Source organism: Excalfactoria chinensis, chromosome 2 (assembly GCF_039878825.1).
Source record: "Excalfactoria chinensis isolate bCotChi1 chromosome 2, bCotChi1.hap2, whole genome shotgun sequence".
Classification (NCBI taxonomy): domain Eukaryota; kingdom Metazoa; phylum Chordata; class Aves; order Galliformes; family Phasianidae; genus Excalfactoria; species Excalfactoria chinensis.
The window spans coordinates 46,454,927-46,472,500 of NC_092826.1; the positions used below are offsets into that span (position 1 = coordinate 46,454,927).

Consider the following 17,574-nt stretch of genomic DNA (forward strand, 5'->3'; position numbering starts at 1 on the left):
CTGTGTCCCCAAAAAAGATCCTAATAATGAAGATTATCATTAACAACAACACCAACAAATCCTATAGTGTTGTCACAAGTCCCACATGGTCCATGAGATAGATATCCATGGAGTCATTGCATCTTGAGATCCATGTGACCACAAGTGCATTTCTGACACTGAAAGATTGCTTGCTTCTACCTGTCACAAATTACTTAAAGACCACCCACGAAACTGAATACTGCTAACTGCCATGTTCCAGAAATCCAGACCCATGGACGTTTCTGGCTTACAGTCTACCCTTTATGATTAAAAAAGACTAAATCATTTTACTTAGGGCCCTGAGGCACCCAGAGAAGTTGTGGATACCCCATCCCCAGAAGTGTTCAAGGCCAGGCTTGGTGGGTTCCTGGGCAGTCTGATCTAGCGGCAGGGTGGATGGAACTAGATGATCTTTGAGGTCCCTCCCAACCCAAGCCATTCTATGATTCTACAATAGTTCAGCATTTACAAGTAATATCCTGTTAAATACCTTCATATGTATGTTTTTTTCCTCATGGTGTCTAGATTATTATTGGCCAAATGGGCTTATTTCAGTGAGAGGTAGCCCTTTTCATCTATCAGGCTGGCCTCTGTACATCCAAAGCTTGTCCTAAAAAGCAGTGGATTTGATGAACACACATATAGGAAGGGCACACTACATAGACCCTGCAAACACCATTCACATTCAGAAACATCAGCCATAGTGGCCATAGATAACCTACACTCCCATTTCCCTCCCCCATTCAGTCCTCCTTTACCTGCAACCCTTCAGCATTCGTGTTTTAAAGTCAAGTACAAACACCTGGCTTATTTCCTCCAGTATAAAAGTACAGAGGCTGAGAAAGTAGGTGTCCAATTGCTACAGTCTTCTCTAAAGAAAGAAAAAAGTGGGGAAAAAATTTAAAAAATAAAAATAAATAAATCAGCAAAACCCTGGTCATGGTCAAATTCATTTCCTTGGACTGCAGCTCTTTCATTGTTTCCTTGGCTTGGCCACATGCAGGTTTAGACTCTCTAAATCATAACTCCAGACAGGAACTGTCCCGAATCATCACAATGTGCATTTGCCTTCAGAAGGCTTAGAGCCTCAGGCAGTGTCTAGGATTTTACAGAAAGGTAGCCAACACCCATTACCTATCACTTTAAAAACCCAACACGCCTTTTTCAGCAGTGAAAAAGTAACTCTTTTTTCTAGACATAAAATACTCTTTTAATTGCCCCACCCAGCTGAAAGTAGCAGTTCGTCAGCATCACCTGCAAGACAGAAGCAGTAGTACCTAATTCTATACATTTGTTCCTGTTTGCTGGGCCTCTCAAGCAGGAAATGAATCTTTCCGTCAAGTACTTTGTATATAAAAGCTCAGTGAATAAAATAGCTTGCTTTTATCTTCCAACTGACGAAGCTGTGCCTCCGCACTGCAAATCTGACCGGTCACTGAATAGAATTCATTCTCCCTGCAACATCTATAATATTGAAAGAATATTCTGTTTGCAGAAAAGTAAATGCCAGTGGAACATTTGAAAATAAAACTTTCAGTATTCAGAGCAAGCACAGAGTAGAGAAAGCAATAAAAGCTTTTCTAATTGCAATATACAGTGTTTAATTGCAGCCTGTCATAAAGTCTCGCTATTTTTTTAATTAGGCTACATCCTTTCAATCTCTGTTCAACACAAGGTAACGCACCTGAAAAGGTTTTTCTGTACTGTTATACTGAATACATAATATTCGTGCCTATATTCTTCTAAAAAGACATGGAAAATCAGAGGTCTCAAAAGATATTTTCTACATAAGCCTCCCACCTTAAAGACAGAATGGCAATTGTGCATCTCTAGCAAATAACTTCCTTTCTCCCAAGCATAAAGCTGACTTGTAAGATGCCCGTGTTCTGAATCCTTTTATTCTCAAGTACTCACTTTGCTTCTATTAGATTCTGGTACCATCACTTTGTTAATTCACAGATCATACATTGGTTAAAGTTGTACCAAATCATATTTAGTAAAATAATTCATTATGACTGCAGTCTTGTGCTTTTGCAAAGCAAATTTTACCTTGTTGTGTATAAATAATGTTTCTGAAATAGAATAATTAAAATAAAAACCACCAAAAAAAGGCAGATTTCTAGTGCAGAAGCTAACCAAGCACATGGCTGATCCATTATGTTATTTTGCTTAGACTACGGTAGACAGAAGAGTGCAGAGGCATACTCCTCAGAGTTATTTCCTATTAAATAAAGCATTCTACTACTCGGAGTTATTTCCTATTAAATAAAGCCCCTCCCAAAATATCAGCTGCCAAGTGCAGACATCTTTTAGGCTTTGTTTTCATTGGCTTTATTGTGTGATTTTTGTACAGTTAGATACAGTTTGTCGGTTCAAAAATTTTAGCGGAGATAGACAATCAAGTATTTATTTTGACAAGGTCAGCTAAGCAAAGTCACTCTTGCTTGGGTACTTTTGCAGTGAGCCTTCTGCCTGGTCCTTAGTATGCACTAACCAGTTTGCGGTAAAAGTACTTCAGTTATCGCCCATAAAAGAAAATATAAATTCCCAAACAATTTTTTGGTCAGCCATACCCACTTTACTTGCTTAACATCTTACAGATAAGCAAAAACTGATTACATAAATTGCACCTACAGTTTCAAATTTCAGGAAAGGATCTGTTTCTTTGCACGCCTCAAGTTCTCAAACTAGGCTGAGACTGTCAATCATGTCATTCGTCATGTTGATTATGATATGCCCTCTTGCATGCTACAGACAAGAACACAGTATGAGCTCTCCCCTACCTTAGATGAGAAGGTAAAGCAGGTTATGCGATGTGCCTGTGGTGGACAAAAATGGTAACTGTTTCACAAACAGCAGAAATACGCACCTGAAGTCTTATCCTTGTCTACCCTTTATCTTAGGTTAAAAACTGGAAGTGAACACTGTTCTTCCAAGCAATACTGAACCTATAGTTCAGTTCTATATTTTAATCTTAAACAGCGGTCTGACTTCAAACTATAAACTTTTACACTAATGCAAGCTTCACAAACCACTCCCCAGAGGATCTATGCAGTTTTTAGTCTCAGAGTAGAAGCAATTATGCCACTGATGAAGTTTCAGCTTTGTCTCATAACTAATGTTACTGCACGTACTTAAGCTGCCTCTATAGTAATCTTGGTAATATTCTACTTCCATAAGCTTCTATACTGAGGCAAAGATGTTGGGGAGAACTATGCAGAGATGAGGGAGCAAGGGCTGGCACAGGGAAGAGTTAAGGAGGCCCCAGAGAAAGTACTACACAAAAACCTGCTATAGAAGCCCCTATTGCTCTTTGCTACTGTATATCTGATACCCTCAGCAGCAAACATGGTATCACTCCAGTGGCTAATGTTCATCACTAACTAGCTCGTTACCTTGAATCCACACTGAAGTCCATACTGAGAACCAAAACATTACAAACTGTATGTCATACAAGATAGGAATCAAGTGCAATTCCACATATAGGACTTTTTTTCCCTCCTGTTTCACCTTTGACCAGCACAAGAGTTCATGCTAAGCAAAAAGCACATTCAGGTTGCAAAGTCTACTGTCCATAAGTTCTGAAGAATTAAAGATTGGCTTCACAACTTTGATTTACCTGTTTTTGCCTTTACAGAGATAGCAAACTGCATTCCAGTTATGAGGGCACGGCTGGCTGGCATAATTGAGATTTCCAACAGGTTTTTCACGAGGTTCTGTGCAACATGCTACAAAGAAGAGGCTGAGGGAAAAGGCAAATAATAGTCATGAATGAAAATGTGGTTGGAGCAAGAGAAACACAGTGTAAGACTAAATGGCTAATTTTTATTATGACAAAAAGGTTGACAGCAGGGTGAGTTCAGGTCCTTACTCAATCCAATTATTTTTTAATATATAAACTCTGACCAGTGAGAAGAAGAAATCAGGACAGGTAAAGAAGAATGAAGTGCCAAAGCTTGCAACTAACAGAAATATATTTGGGAAAAGGGAAATTTGTGGTGATTTCAGTTGCATGAATGAACAATGGAATGACAAAAGTGGCTCAGCATCAAGACAAATATAAAGCCATGTACAAGAGAAACTTCAAACAAGCTACATACTCTCCCAGGTTAAGATCCTTTGGTTAGTATGCAGCAGTAGCCAAAAGTAAAGCCTAACTTTCTGGATTCCATATGAAACAGGTCAAGAAGTAGTTTCAAAGACATATATTGTAACCAGGGGCATAACCGTGCTACATACAGTATTCTAAGCATAAGTCACTCTTACTGGAAAATGGGATACTGTAAGACTAAATAGACTTGGGAAAGAACCAAGACAACAATCCAAGGCTGGGAGTAATTCTCATTAGAAAAGAGACTGAGAAGACTGAAAAATTTTATCTCAGAAAGCAGACATGATGAAAGCACTTATAAATGGTACAGAGAAGGTAAAAAACAGGAATTCCTGTTTTCTTTGTTTCAAAGCACAAGAGGATATTCAATGAAGAAAATAGATAAGAAAAAAAAAAAATCAAAAGTCTTTTTTATGTAATACACATTTCAACATGGTACCTTGCCACTGACTGCCATTTCAGAGTTATAATACCTTACTATATAGATACTAAACATTTATTCTACTATACAAACCATCCACCATGATATAAGTTATATTAAATGATTGCTTCAGGGCTCCTATCTCTTACAGATTAGGAAAGAACGTTTGTGGGAAAATATTACCTCACCTCTGCCTTCTGCAGCCTCTCCTTTTCTTTCAGAGCTTCTGAGATTAGTCAGTGTCATGGATAAGAAAAGGTGAAGGTTGGGTGTGCCCAATAGCAACTCCTGTTTTTCCGTCCACAGGACAGATATTCACTGAAAGAACAGTTATTTGTTCCATCATTTTATTCACCTTGTCAAAAGCATAACTTGCTTAACTTATTGAACGCTACTTAATTCTGTTCTGAATATAAAGTAGAAAATTTTCTAACAAACATTATAATGGCATTTCAACGTTCCACAAAGACCAGTGGATTTATTTTCATAAGGTCTTAAAAATTGGGAAAATGTAACACCCTCCATTTTATGAATGGGAAACTCGAATGGTGATAAAAAAGTACCCATAAGGCCTAGGTCTTAGCTGCCTGTAGTAGCTTGATATCAAAACACAGTCTTGGAGACTTTAGGCGTAGTTAGGCATACACGGGACCTCACAGCAAAACACTTCTAAGTCAGAAGCATGTAAGATATCACATGTGACAGCGTGACAGGGCAGAAACAAGCATACATCACCACAGAACACAGATAAAACTCTGATACAGAGGGTTATTGCGCAGTACAAGATCTAGCCCCTCCAATTTTACTTCTCTCCCTTCTTAGAATCCAGTTTGACAAATACCTATAGCATGTCTATGCAGACAGATCCAGACAGAGCTGAACTTGCTCACACTAAACCAGGCTGTTCAAACCTGTTGGTACAGACTTATCTTGACGTGTATGCATACAGCGCTGCTTACCCAAGGAGCTGCACAGAAGCCAAAGTTGTTCGGGGAGCAGCATGAGATATGATTATTAGCGCTGATACAGCTCCAGCAGATTAAGTAATACTAAAACTGCAGCTTTGCCAACCTGTGGAAGGGAAAGAAAAAAGCGTGGAAAGTTATGTGTTTTCTTATATATCAACTGCTTCTGCCTATGAATACCAACACCCAGCAACAACTTATGGGCCACCAGTTAACCAAACTCACTGAAAAAAAAATCAGGTTGCTCCCTTAGGATTCCAACTCAGAACAGGCAATAATAAGCTCACCTGCTACCTCTTTAGATATAATCTTCTTTCAGGTGTGTTAAATCTTTACTGTTAGAGAAGGCTACAGCAGTTTGTTTCCAACCACCCTACTTATTGGCAAGCTTTACTCATTCTATTCACTTCCAACGCCTCTCAGAGCCTTCACGTGCTAGAATAAGCTAGAATCCATAAACAAGTCCCAGGTATTGCTCTAACCTTGTCCTGGGAGCTGCAATCAAAACTGCACAGCGCACTGGACACCTTCTGTTTCTCCGTGTAGTCCCAACTATAGACACACCCCCTCAACGCTTACATCTACAGAACAACTTGGGGAAAAAAAAGTGAAAAAGAAAAGCCTCCGTGGGTACGTAGTACCTGGGGAGCCAGGAACGAGCGCTATTAAAAACAAGCTTCGGCTCGGTGAGAGAGTAAAGCGTTATTTTTCCCCCTTGTAAAAGCGACCTCGCCAGAAGAAAAAGGGAAGAGTTTGGTCAGCAGCCCCAGGGACATACAGCAACGAGGGCCGAGCGGCTGAGGCGGCGCGCAAAGAAGGGAACCTTCTCAGATCCTTGGCATGTCTTTTGTTAGCTTCCCGTCGTTACTTTTTTGGCACGGACGGCTCAAAGCGCCGGTTTGAAGAGTCAGCCCTCACAGCTGGGGAGCGGGGCTTTAAAAACAAGAGAGAGAAACAAAAACAAAAGCGGTGCCGGAGGAGCGGCGGGAGTAGCTCTGCGGGACGCGGGCACGCACCAAGGGCGGTTGGGCGGCGGGTAACGGCGCGGCTCGCACCGCCGCCGCTCAGTGAGTCAGCGCTCCCCTCCCGCCCTCCCCTGCAGGCAGAGCCGCGGGCCGCTCAGCCCCGCGGGTAGCGGAGAGCCGGCCTCGTTGGCCGGAATTGCTCAACAGCCGCCCGCCGCGTGCGTCCCTCGCGCAGGATGTAACAGCTGTTTTATCTCCGGCAAGGTCGCTGTAATGACGCTATGTAAAAATAGTTACGAGGTGCTTGGGAGGGTTTGCTGTTGAAACGCGGCTGTTTCCCGCTCGGAGGTGAATGCGCGTCTTTGTGGACGTACGAGCAGGAGGCGGAGGGGGGGGAGGAGGGATGGGGAGGAAAGGAGCGCTGTTTTGCCGTAGAACTCCGTGATTTCATCAGCCGCCCGCAGCGCTGCCCCGCAGCACGTGGCCCTGCAGCAGTACAACAAACACACGCGGCCACGCGCGGCAGCGCAGCACCGAGCAGCTCGTGGCTCTCCACGCGCGACCTGTCCGGAGGGCCCCCCCCGTTCCGCTCCCTCCCCTCCCCTCTGCTCTGCTCCCATCCGGGAGCGCGAAGCGGAGCCGCCGGTGGGTCGCGTCTGTCTCATCTCAGGAGGAAAATAAACTGTTGCTGCACCACGTGCTCGCCCGAGAGGGATGAGTCAAGTCGAGAGACTTTTCTCTCGCTACGAGCGTGTGTCTCTGCAACATCCACCGAGGAGCGGGGGCACAAACAGCCCCGTGTAAAAATAACCCCGAAAAAGGGACGCGCCTGCCCGGGGAGGGGGCGGCGGCGACACCGGAGGGGCCCCGCGGAGCCGGGCGGGGTGTGGGGCTCCTCGGAGGGCTCTGCACACACTCTCCTTTCTTCTCGGCGGAGGAGTGGGTGGTTCATCCGGCAGCAACAGGAGGAGGCGAGTCAAGGGCAGCTGTCAAAACCTCCCCCCTCCGCTCGGCCCCTTCTCCTTCCAGTTTAACGATCAAACAAACGCCTGCCTGGAAGAAAGGCGGGCGGGCTGCCGAGTGAGTGAGTGAGTGTGAGTGTGTGTGTGAGCAGGAGCGGCGTGCCCCCCCGGCCCTCCCTCTTGCCGCGCCTGAGAGGGGAGGGGAGAGGCGGCGGGAGGAGGGAGGAGGCAGCGCCGCGAGTGCGAGCGTAGCTCCGGGTGACTCTGCCTCAGTCACTGCGGGAAGGGGGAGGGCGGCCGCGCGCACCTTTTCCTCCCGTGCCTTCTCCCACTTTCACGAGGAAGAAACAAAGGCGAAGCGAGACCGCGGCCGCCGGAAAGCCCCCAGGGAGGCGGAATCCCGCGGCTCCCTGACAGCAACGCGACCCCGGACCGGCCGCCTGGCCGCGGTTCTTCGCCTTCCTCCTCCTCGTCGCCGAGTTGAGAAGGGGAGCAGCGTCCCGCCTCGCCTCCCGGAGCGCGGCGGTCCATCGCCGACACGATGAAAAGTAAAAGAGGTACGTGCGGGGCTCCGCTCGGACGCGCCGTGACAGCGGCTCGCTCTTCCCGCCCGCGTTCCCCGCAGGGCCGCAGTGGCCGTTGGCGCCGCGCGCGGCCGTTGCTCGGCGGTCGCTGTCCGCCCTCCCCGTCCCGCTGCCCCGGTGCGAGGCGGGGGTCGGCGCGCAGCCCCGCTCTTTGTCTGCGGCTCGGGGGCCGGAACGCGATCGCTGCTAAAGTGCCGCTTTTCCCCTGCCCTCGTTGTCCTGAAAGGAGGAGAAGAGTGGGAAAGTTTCCCCGCGCTTAGGGTTAAAGGGAGGAAGAAGACTGTTTCCCCCCCCCCCCCCTCCCGCCGCAGCGGGTTTTCTTTGTGTGTGGGTGTACAGACAGCAAACTTTCAGCTGGCGGCCGCGCTTTAAGAGCTTTAAATCAGAGCCCGGCCGCAGCGGCGCGCAAGAAGTTCCCAACGCGCGCGTCCGTGCGGTGTAGCAGCCCCGCTCAGCGCCCCGGGGCCGTGCAGTTGCTTCGGGCTGCGTGGACAGCCGCTCACAAAGGGACCCGGGGCACAAAGAACCAAGTTTCGGCGGTTCGCAGCCCCTCGACCTTCCCCCCTTGCACTTCCCCCCTCCCTCCCGTCCCCCTTTGCAGTGATTTGAGGGCACGGCGCTGACTCCGCGTGTCGCAGCCCTCAGGTAGGCTGCGATTCGTCACCTCGTTCTAAGGCACGGTGTGTTTTTTTCTCCTGTATGATTTCGCTGAATTAATTTAGCCCGGTTATTTTTAGGACATTCCTATGCTCCCTATTTGCACAGCGGTGGTGAGCTGGTTTCCTGTCTGCTGTTGCTTCCATTGTTCAGACCTCTCCCCGAGGGCAGCCGCTGGTTGCCGAAATACCAAACTCCCCACACTTTCGACTGTTGTTCTTGCCACCCCCGAAATAAATGCGTGTGAAAAGTGCTGACGTCGTTTCTAGGTATGCATGTGTAGGTCTTTGTGCGAGCGAGCCGCTCCGAGGGCTGGAAGTTGTGGGCTGGGAACAATGGGGACAATAGGAGGTGACGTGCCGGAGGGGGCAGCTCCGCGGAGGGGCCGGGGGCTCTGGCTGGCACCGAGCGGGAGGAGGGGAGAGGGGATGGGACGTGTACGAAGTGTTGAGGCTGGGGCCTTTTGTTGTGTTCTGCTTGGGGCCGCCCGGCGTCGGAGCCTCGCTGGAAAGTTTCGAAGAATGACTTTGTTTCGGATTTCTTGCTCGCAGCCCTAGAAAAATCCCGTTTAAAGTAGGAAAACAAACGTACGGCGTAGCCAAGCGTGGCTGCTTTAAAAGCAGCAGAGCTCAAGCTGCGAAGCGCGAGGGGAAGCGAACGAGCTGGTTCCTCAATTATGAAATGAACTCACAAGTTTTTTTGTGCGTTGTTTTGTTTTGCTTTTGTACAATGGAAATTCCCTCATGCAGATCGTGGTTACTTCGGAACAATTTTAAGCTGATTTATTTTTGTTGTTGGCTTTTAAATTCATATTAAACTTTAGTTAGATCCCCCTTTCCCCTTCCACCCCCCCCTTTTTTTTCCTTTTTGCTATCAGGCTGTGGGTTAAAACCCCGAGGACAACTCGGTGGATGGTTTCATTTGCAAATAATAAGCTGATAGCGATCGCACTGAACATACTCAGCTTGTTAATTACCTTTCGAATACTCTCTTGCGAAGGGCCAGGCATGTGCTCAAGTTGATACATGTGAGGAATCCTACCGAGCTCGGTTACGACAGGACCTGAGCCGTAGATGGGACCCGTCCTGTTTATCTGTGCTCCTAACAATCCCGTTTAAATTCGCTCAGCCCCGCCGGCTGGGGTGGGAGGCTTTCCAGAAGGTGATTGTTTTGTCTGCCGCCTCTCTGGAGGGCAGAGATTTGTTTCTTGTGGTAACTTTGTCCTGTTTTGAATAACAATTGGCCTGTGCCACTTCCTCTGCGAAGCTCTTCCTCGACACAATGGGACGGTGGTGTGTTTTTTTTTCCCCTAATAGCTCGAATGTTGCACTTGCTTAACTCCTGCTTCGCCTCTGCCGTTCCGAATACTTCGCCCTCCCCCTCGAGTATTTCGGCGTGCCTTCTTAAGGAGCAGCGGTCCATTCTGAAATCAGCTTTAGTTCTCGCTGTTCTTCTCGAGTGGTTTCGGAGCTGTTGGCGATCGGGTGCTGAGCCCAGGGTTGTACACAGGGCCCTGGGAGCAGTCTGCTCTGCTCTGTTTCCAGGAGTCTCGGGGCTGTGACAGCACGCGGTGTCCAACTAACCTATATATATATATGGCTGCAGCTGGGTGCTGGGAGGATAAAGTCATGTGATAGGAAGGGAAGGTGGTCGTGTAGCTCTTAGCCCTTGGTGAAGCCCCTTGGTGGAGACGTACTGCTCATCGATGGGGTGGTGGTGGGAATGGAGCCCTGGGGTATTGCTACACTTATCCCCAGCCCTCTGCTGGCATGCCCAAGCTGCTTTGGCTTAGTCATGTGAAAGCAGCGTTTCTGTTTGGTTGAACGTGTTCGAGAGAAGACAGAAAGTAACCTGACACTGGCTTGTTTTTAAGATGAAATAAATTAGTAGGTCAGCTGGGGCTGCTCGGCATGTCCACTAGCCTTTATTCTGGGCGTAAATAGCAGTAAGCCAACGGGTCTAGCAGTGGAGCCCGGCCAGAAACCTTTTCAGTTTGGCCCTGTTAAAACAGGAAACCAGCAGCGAATAGCCTGATTACTAACACGAAGGAAAAACAAAGCTGGGTTGTAATCAGCAGGAATGCTTTAATGAAAACAGAGCTTTGACAGCAACAACGTGGCTCCCGCTCTAGTAAAAAATATCAGCTGGGGCCGTGCGAGATTTCTCGCCAGTACTTCCTGTAGCTGAGCCGAGCGGAGGTATCTGCACAAAGTTCAGAGGGCTGCTGCTCTATTTAAATGAGCTCATTTAAATGAGGAGAAGTTGTAACACACTGGGTTTCCTGCTCACCCCAACCTGCTCTGTGTCACTGACTCGCTCTGTCAATTCATATGACACGCCGAGTGAGCCGGCCAAAGGGCAGACTCTGCGTTGACTCATTCCTTGCTAGGTAGGCTGTGGTTAGTCAGACGGCAACTTTTACTTAAGCGGTGCCATGGCTGAAGATCGGGTTTGCAAAACACAGAAGCGTTTTCACGCTGCTGGCCTTCAGTGTTTTGCCACTTTTTTTTCAGGTGAAAAAGAGCAACAGTTTTGGAGTAAGTTTTCTCAAATCCAGCTCCAGCAGAGTGCTTCAGCCCTACTGTTAGGTCCTGGGGAAGTCAGGCCAAGCGGGGCGGTGGTGTGTCTGGAGGACTTGTCGTTACGCCATGTAAATATGGCTCACAGGCTGTTAGACACCTATTTTTCTCACAGGAGTAGTTTCTTTGGCTCTTTATTTCCAGCTTTCACTGTTTGCCTCTCCCTGTTTTCTTCCAAAGTCCTGTCTGGCCTATTATATTTAAAAACAAACAAAAAACCCAACCCACTGAAGTGCTGCAAGGCTTCTTGTTTCTGACAAACAAGGGCAGCACACTTGAAAACATTGCCTGAATAATGGAGGCTAGTTTTAGCTAGTTTTTAAGCTCAGTATGGGAGGCGTGAGTTGCTTTGCAGAGCTATCGTGCTGTCTGCATGACTTCGTTCCAAGAAGTGCTACTTATGGCTCCAGAGGACCCCATTGTGCAAGACATGTTCTCAGGTTAGACTGCAAGCATGACAGCACTTTGCATGAAACTATTATAAATAGAGAAGAGGTTGCTCAGAAACATTTTAAAGCAAACTTGACATACTTTCTACATGAGTTAAGAACCTGTTTACATAATTTGGGGTTTATCTCGTATAGGCCATTTGAATATTATCCTATTGTTCTTGTGCTGTGACTTGGATAATTTATGTGGCAAATCATCCCAGGAAAAGTTTGGTATGTCAGTTTGGTGTTTGACGGTTCCATAAATCAGCAGTTTAGAGAAGGAAAACAATACTAAGTGAGTTACTGAAGTAGCAATGCCAGACACTTTGCAGATTGATAGTTCTCTTGGGAATGCTTGCGTGTCAAAAATATGCATTGAGATCTGAGCAACTTAAACCAAATTTAAGGATATTGAAGCTTCTCATAAATAAGAGGAAGAAAGGCAACAATTTGCAGTATCAGCTTTGGCTACGGTTTGAAGGTATGGGGGGGAAATCCTACCCTCCATACACACTGGGAAGTAATGAGCAACAGTTGTACACACCCCTTTCTTTTTTTTCCAATTGCTTTATATAGTTGTATGCTTTCCCATGCACATGTATTAAATTTCTGGGCTAACTCTTTCCTTAAACAGAATCTTTGAATTATGGGTAGTAGCCCACATACATTTATTTTATTTTTTTTTAACTTCTGCCATTTAACTTGGCTTTTACTGTTCATGTTTTTAATTTTGATGTCATGAATGAGCAAGTTCCTTTTTCTTTCCCCCACCCCCAACGTGAAATACAAACTACAGAAAGAGATTATGGGCTTCTTTTTCTTGTCTTTTTTTCTAGAAGACACTTCTGAAAGTCAGTATATTCTCACTTGAAATTAGTATTGGGTTGTGCTAATTGAAATGGCTGCTGTCTTATTTCGATTTATGTGCAGTTTATAAGATTCCTAAAATATCGGTGAGCTCAACCTGGTGACTACTAAAAGTTTTTAATGTATTTTATGGTAGTTTGTTTCCTCACTGCCTTGCGTATTCTACAGAAGGAGGAAATTGTAGCCTTCCTAGCTGTTGACTGTTAAAAACTTTGTTTCTTTTTAATTACCTAAGGTAGCATCAAGTAGTGTGGTATATAGAAGGGGACAATTGATTGTTTTTTTTAACACTTGCAGCATTCTGATACTGAAATGCAATTACATTTTAGAAGTCTATCATCTGTCTTGCTGTTACACTTGTACATGAGTAAGGCGCCTGGTTCTTCCCTTATCCTGCACTTTTTACTGAATAAATATCTACTTGAGAGTGAAGGCAGACACAGTTTTCCTTTCTTTCTTTTCTTTCTCCGGAGATCCAAGATGAACTATTAATTTATAAAAAAAATCTACGAGCTATCCCTCTCACGAGGGAAGCATCAGCATTTTAAGGAGTAATTAAATAACCCACCACTGGAGTTGGGTATATGAGTTTTCAGTTCTTGTCTGTTGGCCCTTTGCCCAGCCCCTGGTTATCCTTGAAGAGAAGAGTGCTGAATGCATGCATACCATAGCAAGCAAATTTGGACAATATTGGCATTAGATAGAAGCTATCTGATAACAAGCAGTAGATAAAAGGTTGCTAGGGGAACGAAAATGAGGGTTTACAAAGAATTCCTTTAAGAACAGCTCATTGATGCTACTTCTTGTTTAACTGACAGTAAAGCTACAGCCTGACAAGTTAACGCTACAGGATAAATCCCCCATAAAGAAGGCTGTGCCACTATTTGTGGTAAAAGTGCTGAATATAACACAAGTCTGAAGCATGAAGCGCTGGAGCTAAGTAGTTTCCTGAGGTGGGAGGCTGATTGTGCTTGTCTTTTGTAATTGCAGGTGTAGTTGCAATATCAGGCAGTGAAACAGAGGATGATGACACTATGGATGTCCCACTGGATCTTTCTTCATCTGCTGGCTCGAGCAAACGGAGGAGACGTGGCAACCTACCCAAAGAGTCTGTGCAGATTCTTCGGGACTGGCTTTATGAGCACCGATACAATGCTTATCCTTCAGAGCAAGAAAAAGTGCTGTTATCCCGGCAAACACACCTCTCCACACTACAGGTATTCAAATAAAGCAGTTCTTTTTCTTTAGTTTATAGGAACTGTTTTCTTCCTTCATTTACTTGTCGTCTAGTCACTGATGTGAATGTTTGCACTTCATGTGATGTTTCATGTTGTGTTTTTTCTTTTCCGTTTCTCTTTTTTTAATCATTCCTTATTCTATTTCTGATGGCAGCTTTAAGGGAAATGCTGATGACTGGTGTGTTATGATGATCTTTGTTTACTGGGAATAAAATGACATACTCGGGAGAACAGACAGTTGTGAATTTGAATGTGCATGCTAATTTTTTTTGCAGAATTGGGGCCCAAAAGACATAAAGTGTCAATGTGCGGTAATTTATTGTGAGGAGAAAGGATTCATTTGTCAACAGAAGCTTTACGGTGATAGATGCAGAGCTGAGCATATAACTCTGCCTCTAAAACTGCAACATGAGGCCCATTCCCATAGAACGTGAACATCTATAATTGTGTGTACGATGAGTTCCATTAAGATCAGTGAAACAACTGATAGATATGGATAGAGCTACTCAAGTGCATTAGCATGGCTCTAGATCAGGCTTTTATGTGTCTGGTTTTGGATTCTCACCCAGCAGCAGCTGTAAGGTCCCCTGGACTCATCATTCTTACCTTTTTTGATCACCTTTGGTGGGAGTGCTGTGAGCAGTTGCTTATTCCCATTTCATGGAAGGTGATTGCAGGAAAGCTTATGCAAAACCTGGTTTTGAGAGATGCTAAATATAGCATTCTTGTTGGCTTCTGGGCTTTTTTTCTTTTCGCCAGATTAATTCGTTAGTACAAAATCCACAATTGGCTATAGAGTAGAACTCCCTTTGTGTAATACCGTAAAGATAACCTTCTTCATGTAGTAAAACACACACACGCACACAAAAAAAAAAATTAGACGTTAAACTATAAACTGTCCTGTATTGTCCAGGAAACTGGTTTGATATTTAAACAAGGACAAACTTAAGTGAGGTAATTCGTGTTATGTCTGTCGACACAGTCAGTTGAACAAGGAAAATCAGTAACTATTTGTGGGAGGAGTGGCCCTCTTCAGAGAGAAAAGGTTTTCCTGTTGTTAATTAACCTAAGCACGGTGAACAATGGCTAATAGATTAATGTGTGTGCACAGGGTTAAAAGCTAAACCTCTGAGCTCAGGCTGGCCGACTTCAGATGTCCTGGGGCTTTCTGTAGAAGGAGCAGGAGCTGGGGGTAGAGAGGGGAGGAGGGAAAAGGCCTTAGCCAGGCTTGTCAGAGCTTGTCCCATAGTCTCTTTTGTTCGACTGAGGAAACTGCTTGGAGGGAGTCATCAATCTAACCCAACGACTCTAATGGCACATAGTTGGAAGTGAATGAAGGTAGAAATTAAGATCTTGTTGTGTTCTCAGGTCTGCAACTGGTTTATCAACGCGCGCCGCAGGCTCTTACCTGATATGCTGAGGAAGGACGGCAAAGACCCAAACCAGTTCACCATCTCACGGCGGGGGACCAAGCTTCCCGAAGGCAGCATGGTGGAGTCCTCCATGGGCACAAAGAACTTCCTTCCCTTGCTGGAGGAGAGCCCCTTCCTTCCTGCCTCTGCCACGCTCAGCAAGACTGTGTCCTCTTCCAAGCCTGTGTCTCCTGGTTCTGTCCTGGCTCGGCCTTCGGTGATTTGCCACACGACTGTGACTGCATTGAAAGACACCCCTTTCCATTTTTGTCAGCCAGCTGATGTAGGCCAGACCACAGACCTGCAGCAGCCCCCGGCCAACGCCTTCACAGACAGCTCCCTCTCCTACCATGAGGATGCCTCTAAACTGGGACCTGGTGCGAATGCGCAAAGCGGGCTCTTTAACACTCCTCCTCCAACCCCACCAGACCTTAACCAGGATTTTAGTGGATTCCAGCTACTGGTGGATGTTGCACTCAAGAGGGCGGCAGAAATGGAGTTGCAGGCAAAACTCATGGCCTAAATCCCCTTCCTTCTCTTTCCCCATTTTGTTTTTTATCCAGGCAGGGATCTAACAGCTGTGTGGTTATTGCCACCCACACAATATCAAAAGACTTCACTGCATTATTATTATTTTTTTTTTATTAATCTTATTTGCACAAGGGATTGCTGAAATGAAGCTTCCTGTCACTGAGATGGTCTTCAGTGGAATATGGTCATTCCAAGAATTATGAACTTTAAAGCTACTGTAGAAAGAAAGGATTGTGTGGTTTTGTTTTTTTTCGTTGTTGTTGGTTGTTTTGTTGTTTTTTTTTTAATATTTTCTTTGTAGGTTTTTCATAATGTGAGATGGTTCCCAAGATCATGTGATTTGTTTTTTTTTCTATCAGACTGTGCAATATCTAGTAATGATATAGAGCCTTCTTATCATTCCCACGCGGAACAGAATATACCGACGTGCTGTCTAAAATAAATTTTCAATTTTTTTAACAATAAGAACTTTGGATGATTATGCTTTTTTTTTCTTTTTTTTCTTTTTTTTTTTTTCCCACAGTGTAATAAAATATTTTCTTTAAAAATGGATGAAGAGTATTTTGTTGCACGCAAACGTTGCGGAAAACACAGCTTTACTCTCGAAATAAGAGAGAAACATGTTTGACCTAATGCTGACTTTGTTTGGTTTAGTGAGCTGCACTAGCAGCTGTTGTTAACCAGATGTTCAAAGGAATGCTGAAAAGTGGGCCTGAAGTACCTGATTGTGTTCTGCTGTGTTGACCTTTTCAAAGAGGCCAAAGAGAGCGGTGTAGTCAGCTTGCATTAAATTTCTGGAGGGGTGTCTTAGGCCCCTCTCAGAGCTGGAGTATTTTGGCTCCTAGAAATACCATAGGGCTTAGGGTTGGGGCCCGTGGGGAGGTTTTCCGAAGGATGAAACAAAGGGGCCAGAAAAGGGTTGGGCTGAATATTTTTTTCTAAGTCTTTGTTGTACAGCTACTAGACATCTTTAAATACTAACTTTGATGGGGTCAGGAAGGGCAACACAACTTCTGATTTTCTTGGGCTAGCAGTGGTAAGATTTTGGCTCTAATTCCAGTAGACTGTGAAATAAGAGAGTGTCAGGTTGAAAGCTGTGTTTTGGGAGCCAGATCGTTTGAGATGCTGTAAGCACCAAACGGGTGCGTGATCTCTGCTGTATTTGGGTGTATTCTGGCCAGTGGAATTTTCTCCAAAGTTACTTTTCAGAGGAGGACTTTGGCTGTCAGAATGAATTATTACTAAAAAACACAAAGGGGGTGCAGCTCATATTTCAACTTTTTTGGATGTCTGTTGCCCACCCCCATCTTTCTAACAACACTGAAACAGGAGACCCTCTGTGAGAAAAATCAGTTCTGGCTGATCCTTTAACCAGTTGTCTGCTTGGGTGACCGAGGGAAGGTTTTGTGGAGCAGGAGAGCAGGCAGATGTAAGGATATTCTTAGGAGCAGACTGCAGTGTGTGCTGGTTTGTTGGTTGTTCTTTTTTCTTCCTTTCCCTGTGGCTTTTCTTTTTGTAGGCAGCAGAAAACTGTTCGTTCTCTGGAGTATCCTTTGACATTCTGCTCAGCGTAGGACTTCTGTAAACCTTTAAAGTCAGCGTTAATGTGTTGGAGAAAATAAAACGGGGGCTTGCTCTTGTGTGCATCAGCTTTGGTAACAATAGAAACAATGCAGGGTTGTCCCTGTATGCTGTGTGACTATAGAATCAGGTTTTTAATTTTTACAATACATTTTCAAGTGAAATAAAGCTACAAATAAAATAGTTCTGAGCATAGCCAGGCGTGGCTGTGGGTTTTATCTTCAAGTAATAGCACATGAGTCCAGAAAA

At 45.2% G+C, this 17,574-nt stretch overlaps 1 protein-coding gene across 3 annotated transcripts; it reads left to right on the top strand.

The window, feature by feature from the left end:
• The first annotated feature begins 7,543 nt into the window (after positions 1-7,543).
• Positions 7,544-16,287, top strand: TGIF1 (TGFB induced factor homeobox 1). Of its 3 annotated transcripts, none has more exons than XM_072329422.1 (3): positions 7,544-8,002; positions 13,554-13,780; positions 15,170-16,287. In XM_072329422.1, exons 1-3 carry the CDS (start codon positions 7,987-7,989, stop codon positions 15,734-15,736), a joined length of 810 nt encoding a protein of 269 aa, XP_072185523.1. In that variant the 5' UTR covers positions 7,544-7,986; the 3' UTR covers positions 15,737-16,287. The 3 variants fall into 3 exon arrangements, with proteins under 3 accessions (XP_072185523.1, XP_072185525.1, XP_072185524.1); XM_072329424.1 differs by lacking the exon at positions 7,544-8,002 and adding an exon at positions 8,594-8,709 and having other exon boundaries at positions 15,170-16,281; XM_072329423.1 differs by lacking the exon at positions 7,544-8,002 and adding an exon at positions 8,859-8,955 and having other exon boundaries at positions 15,170-16,281.
• The last annotated feature ends 1,287 nt before the right edge of the window (positions 16,288-17,574 follow it).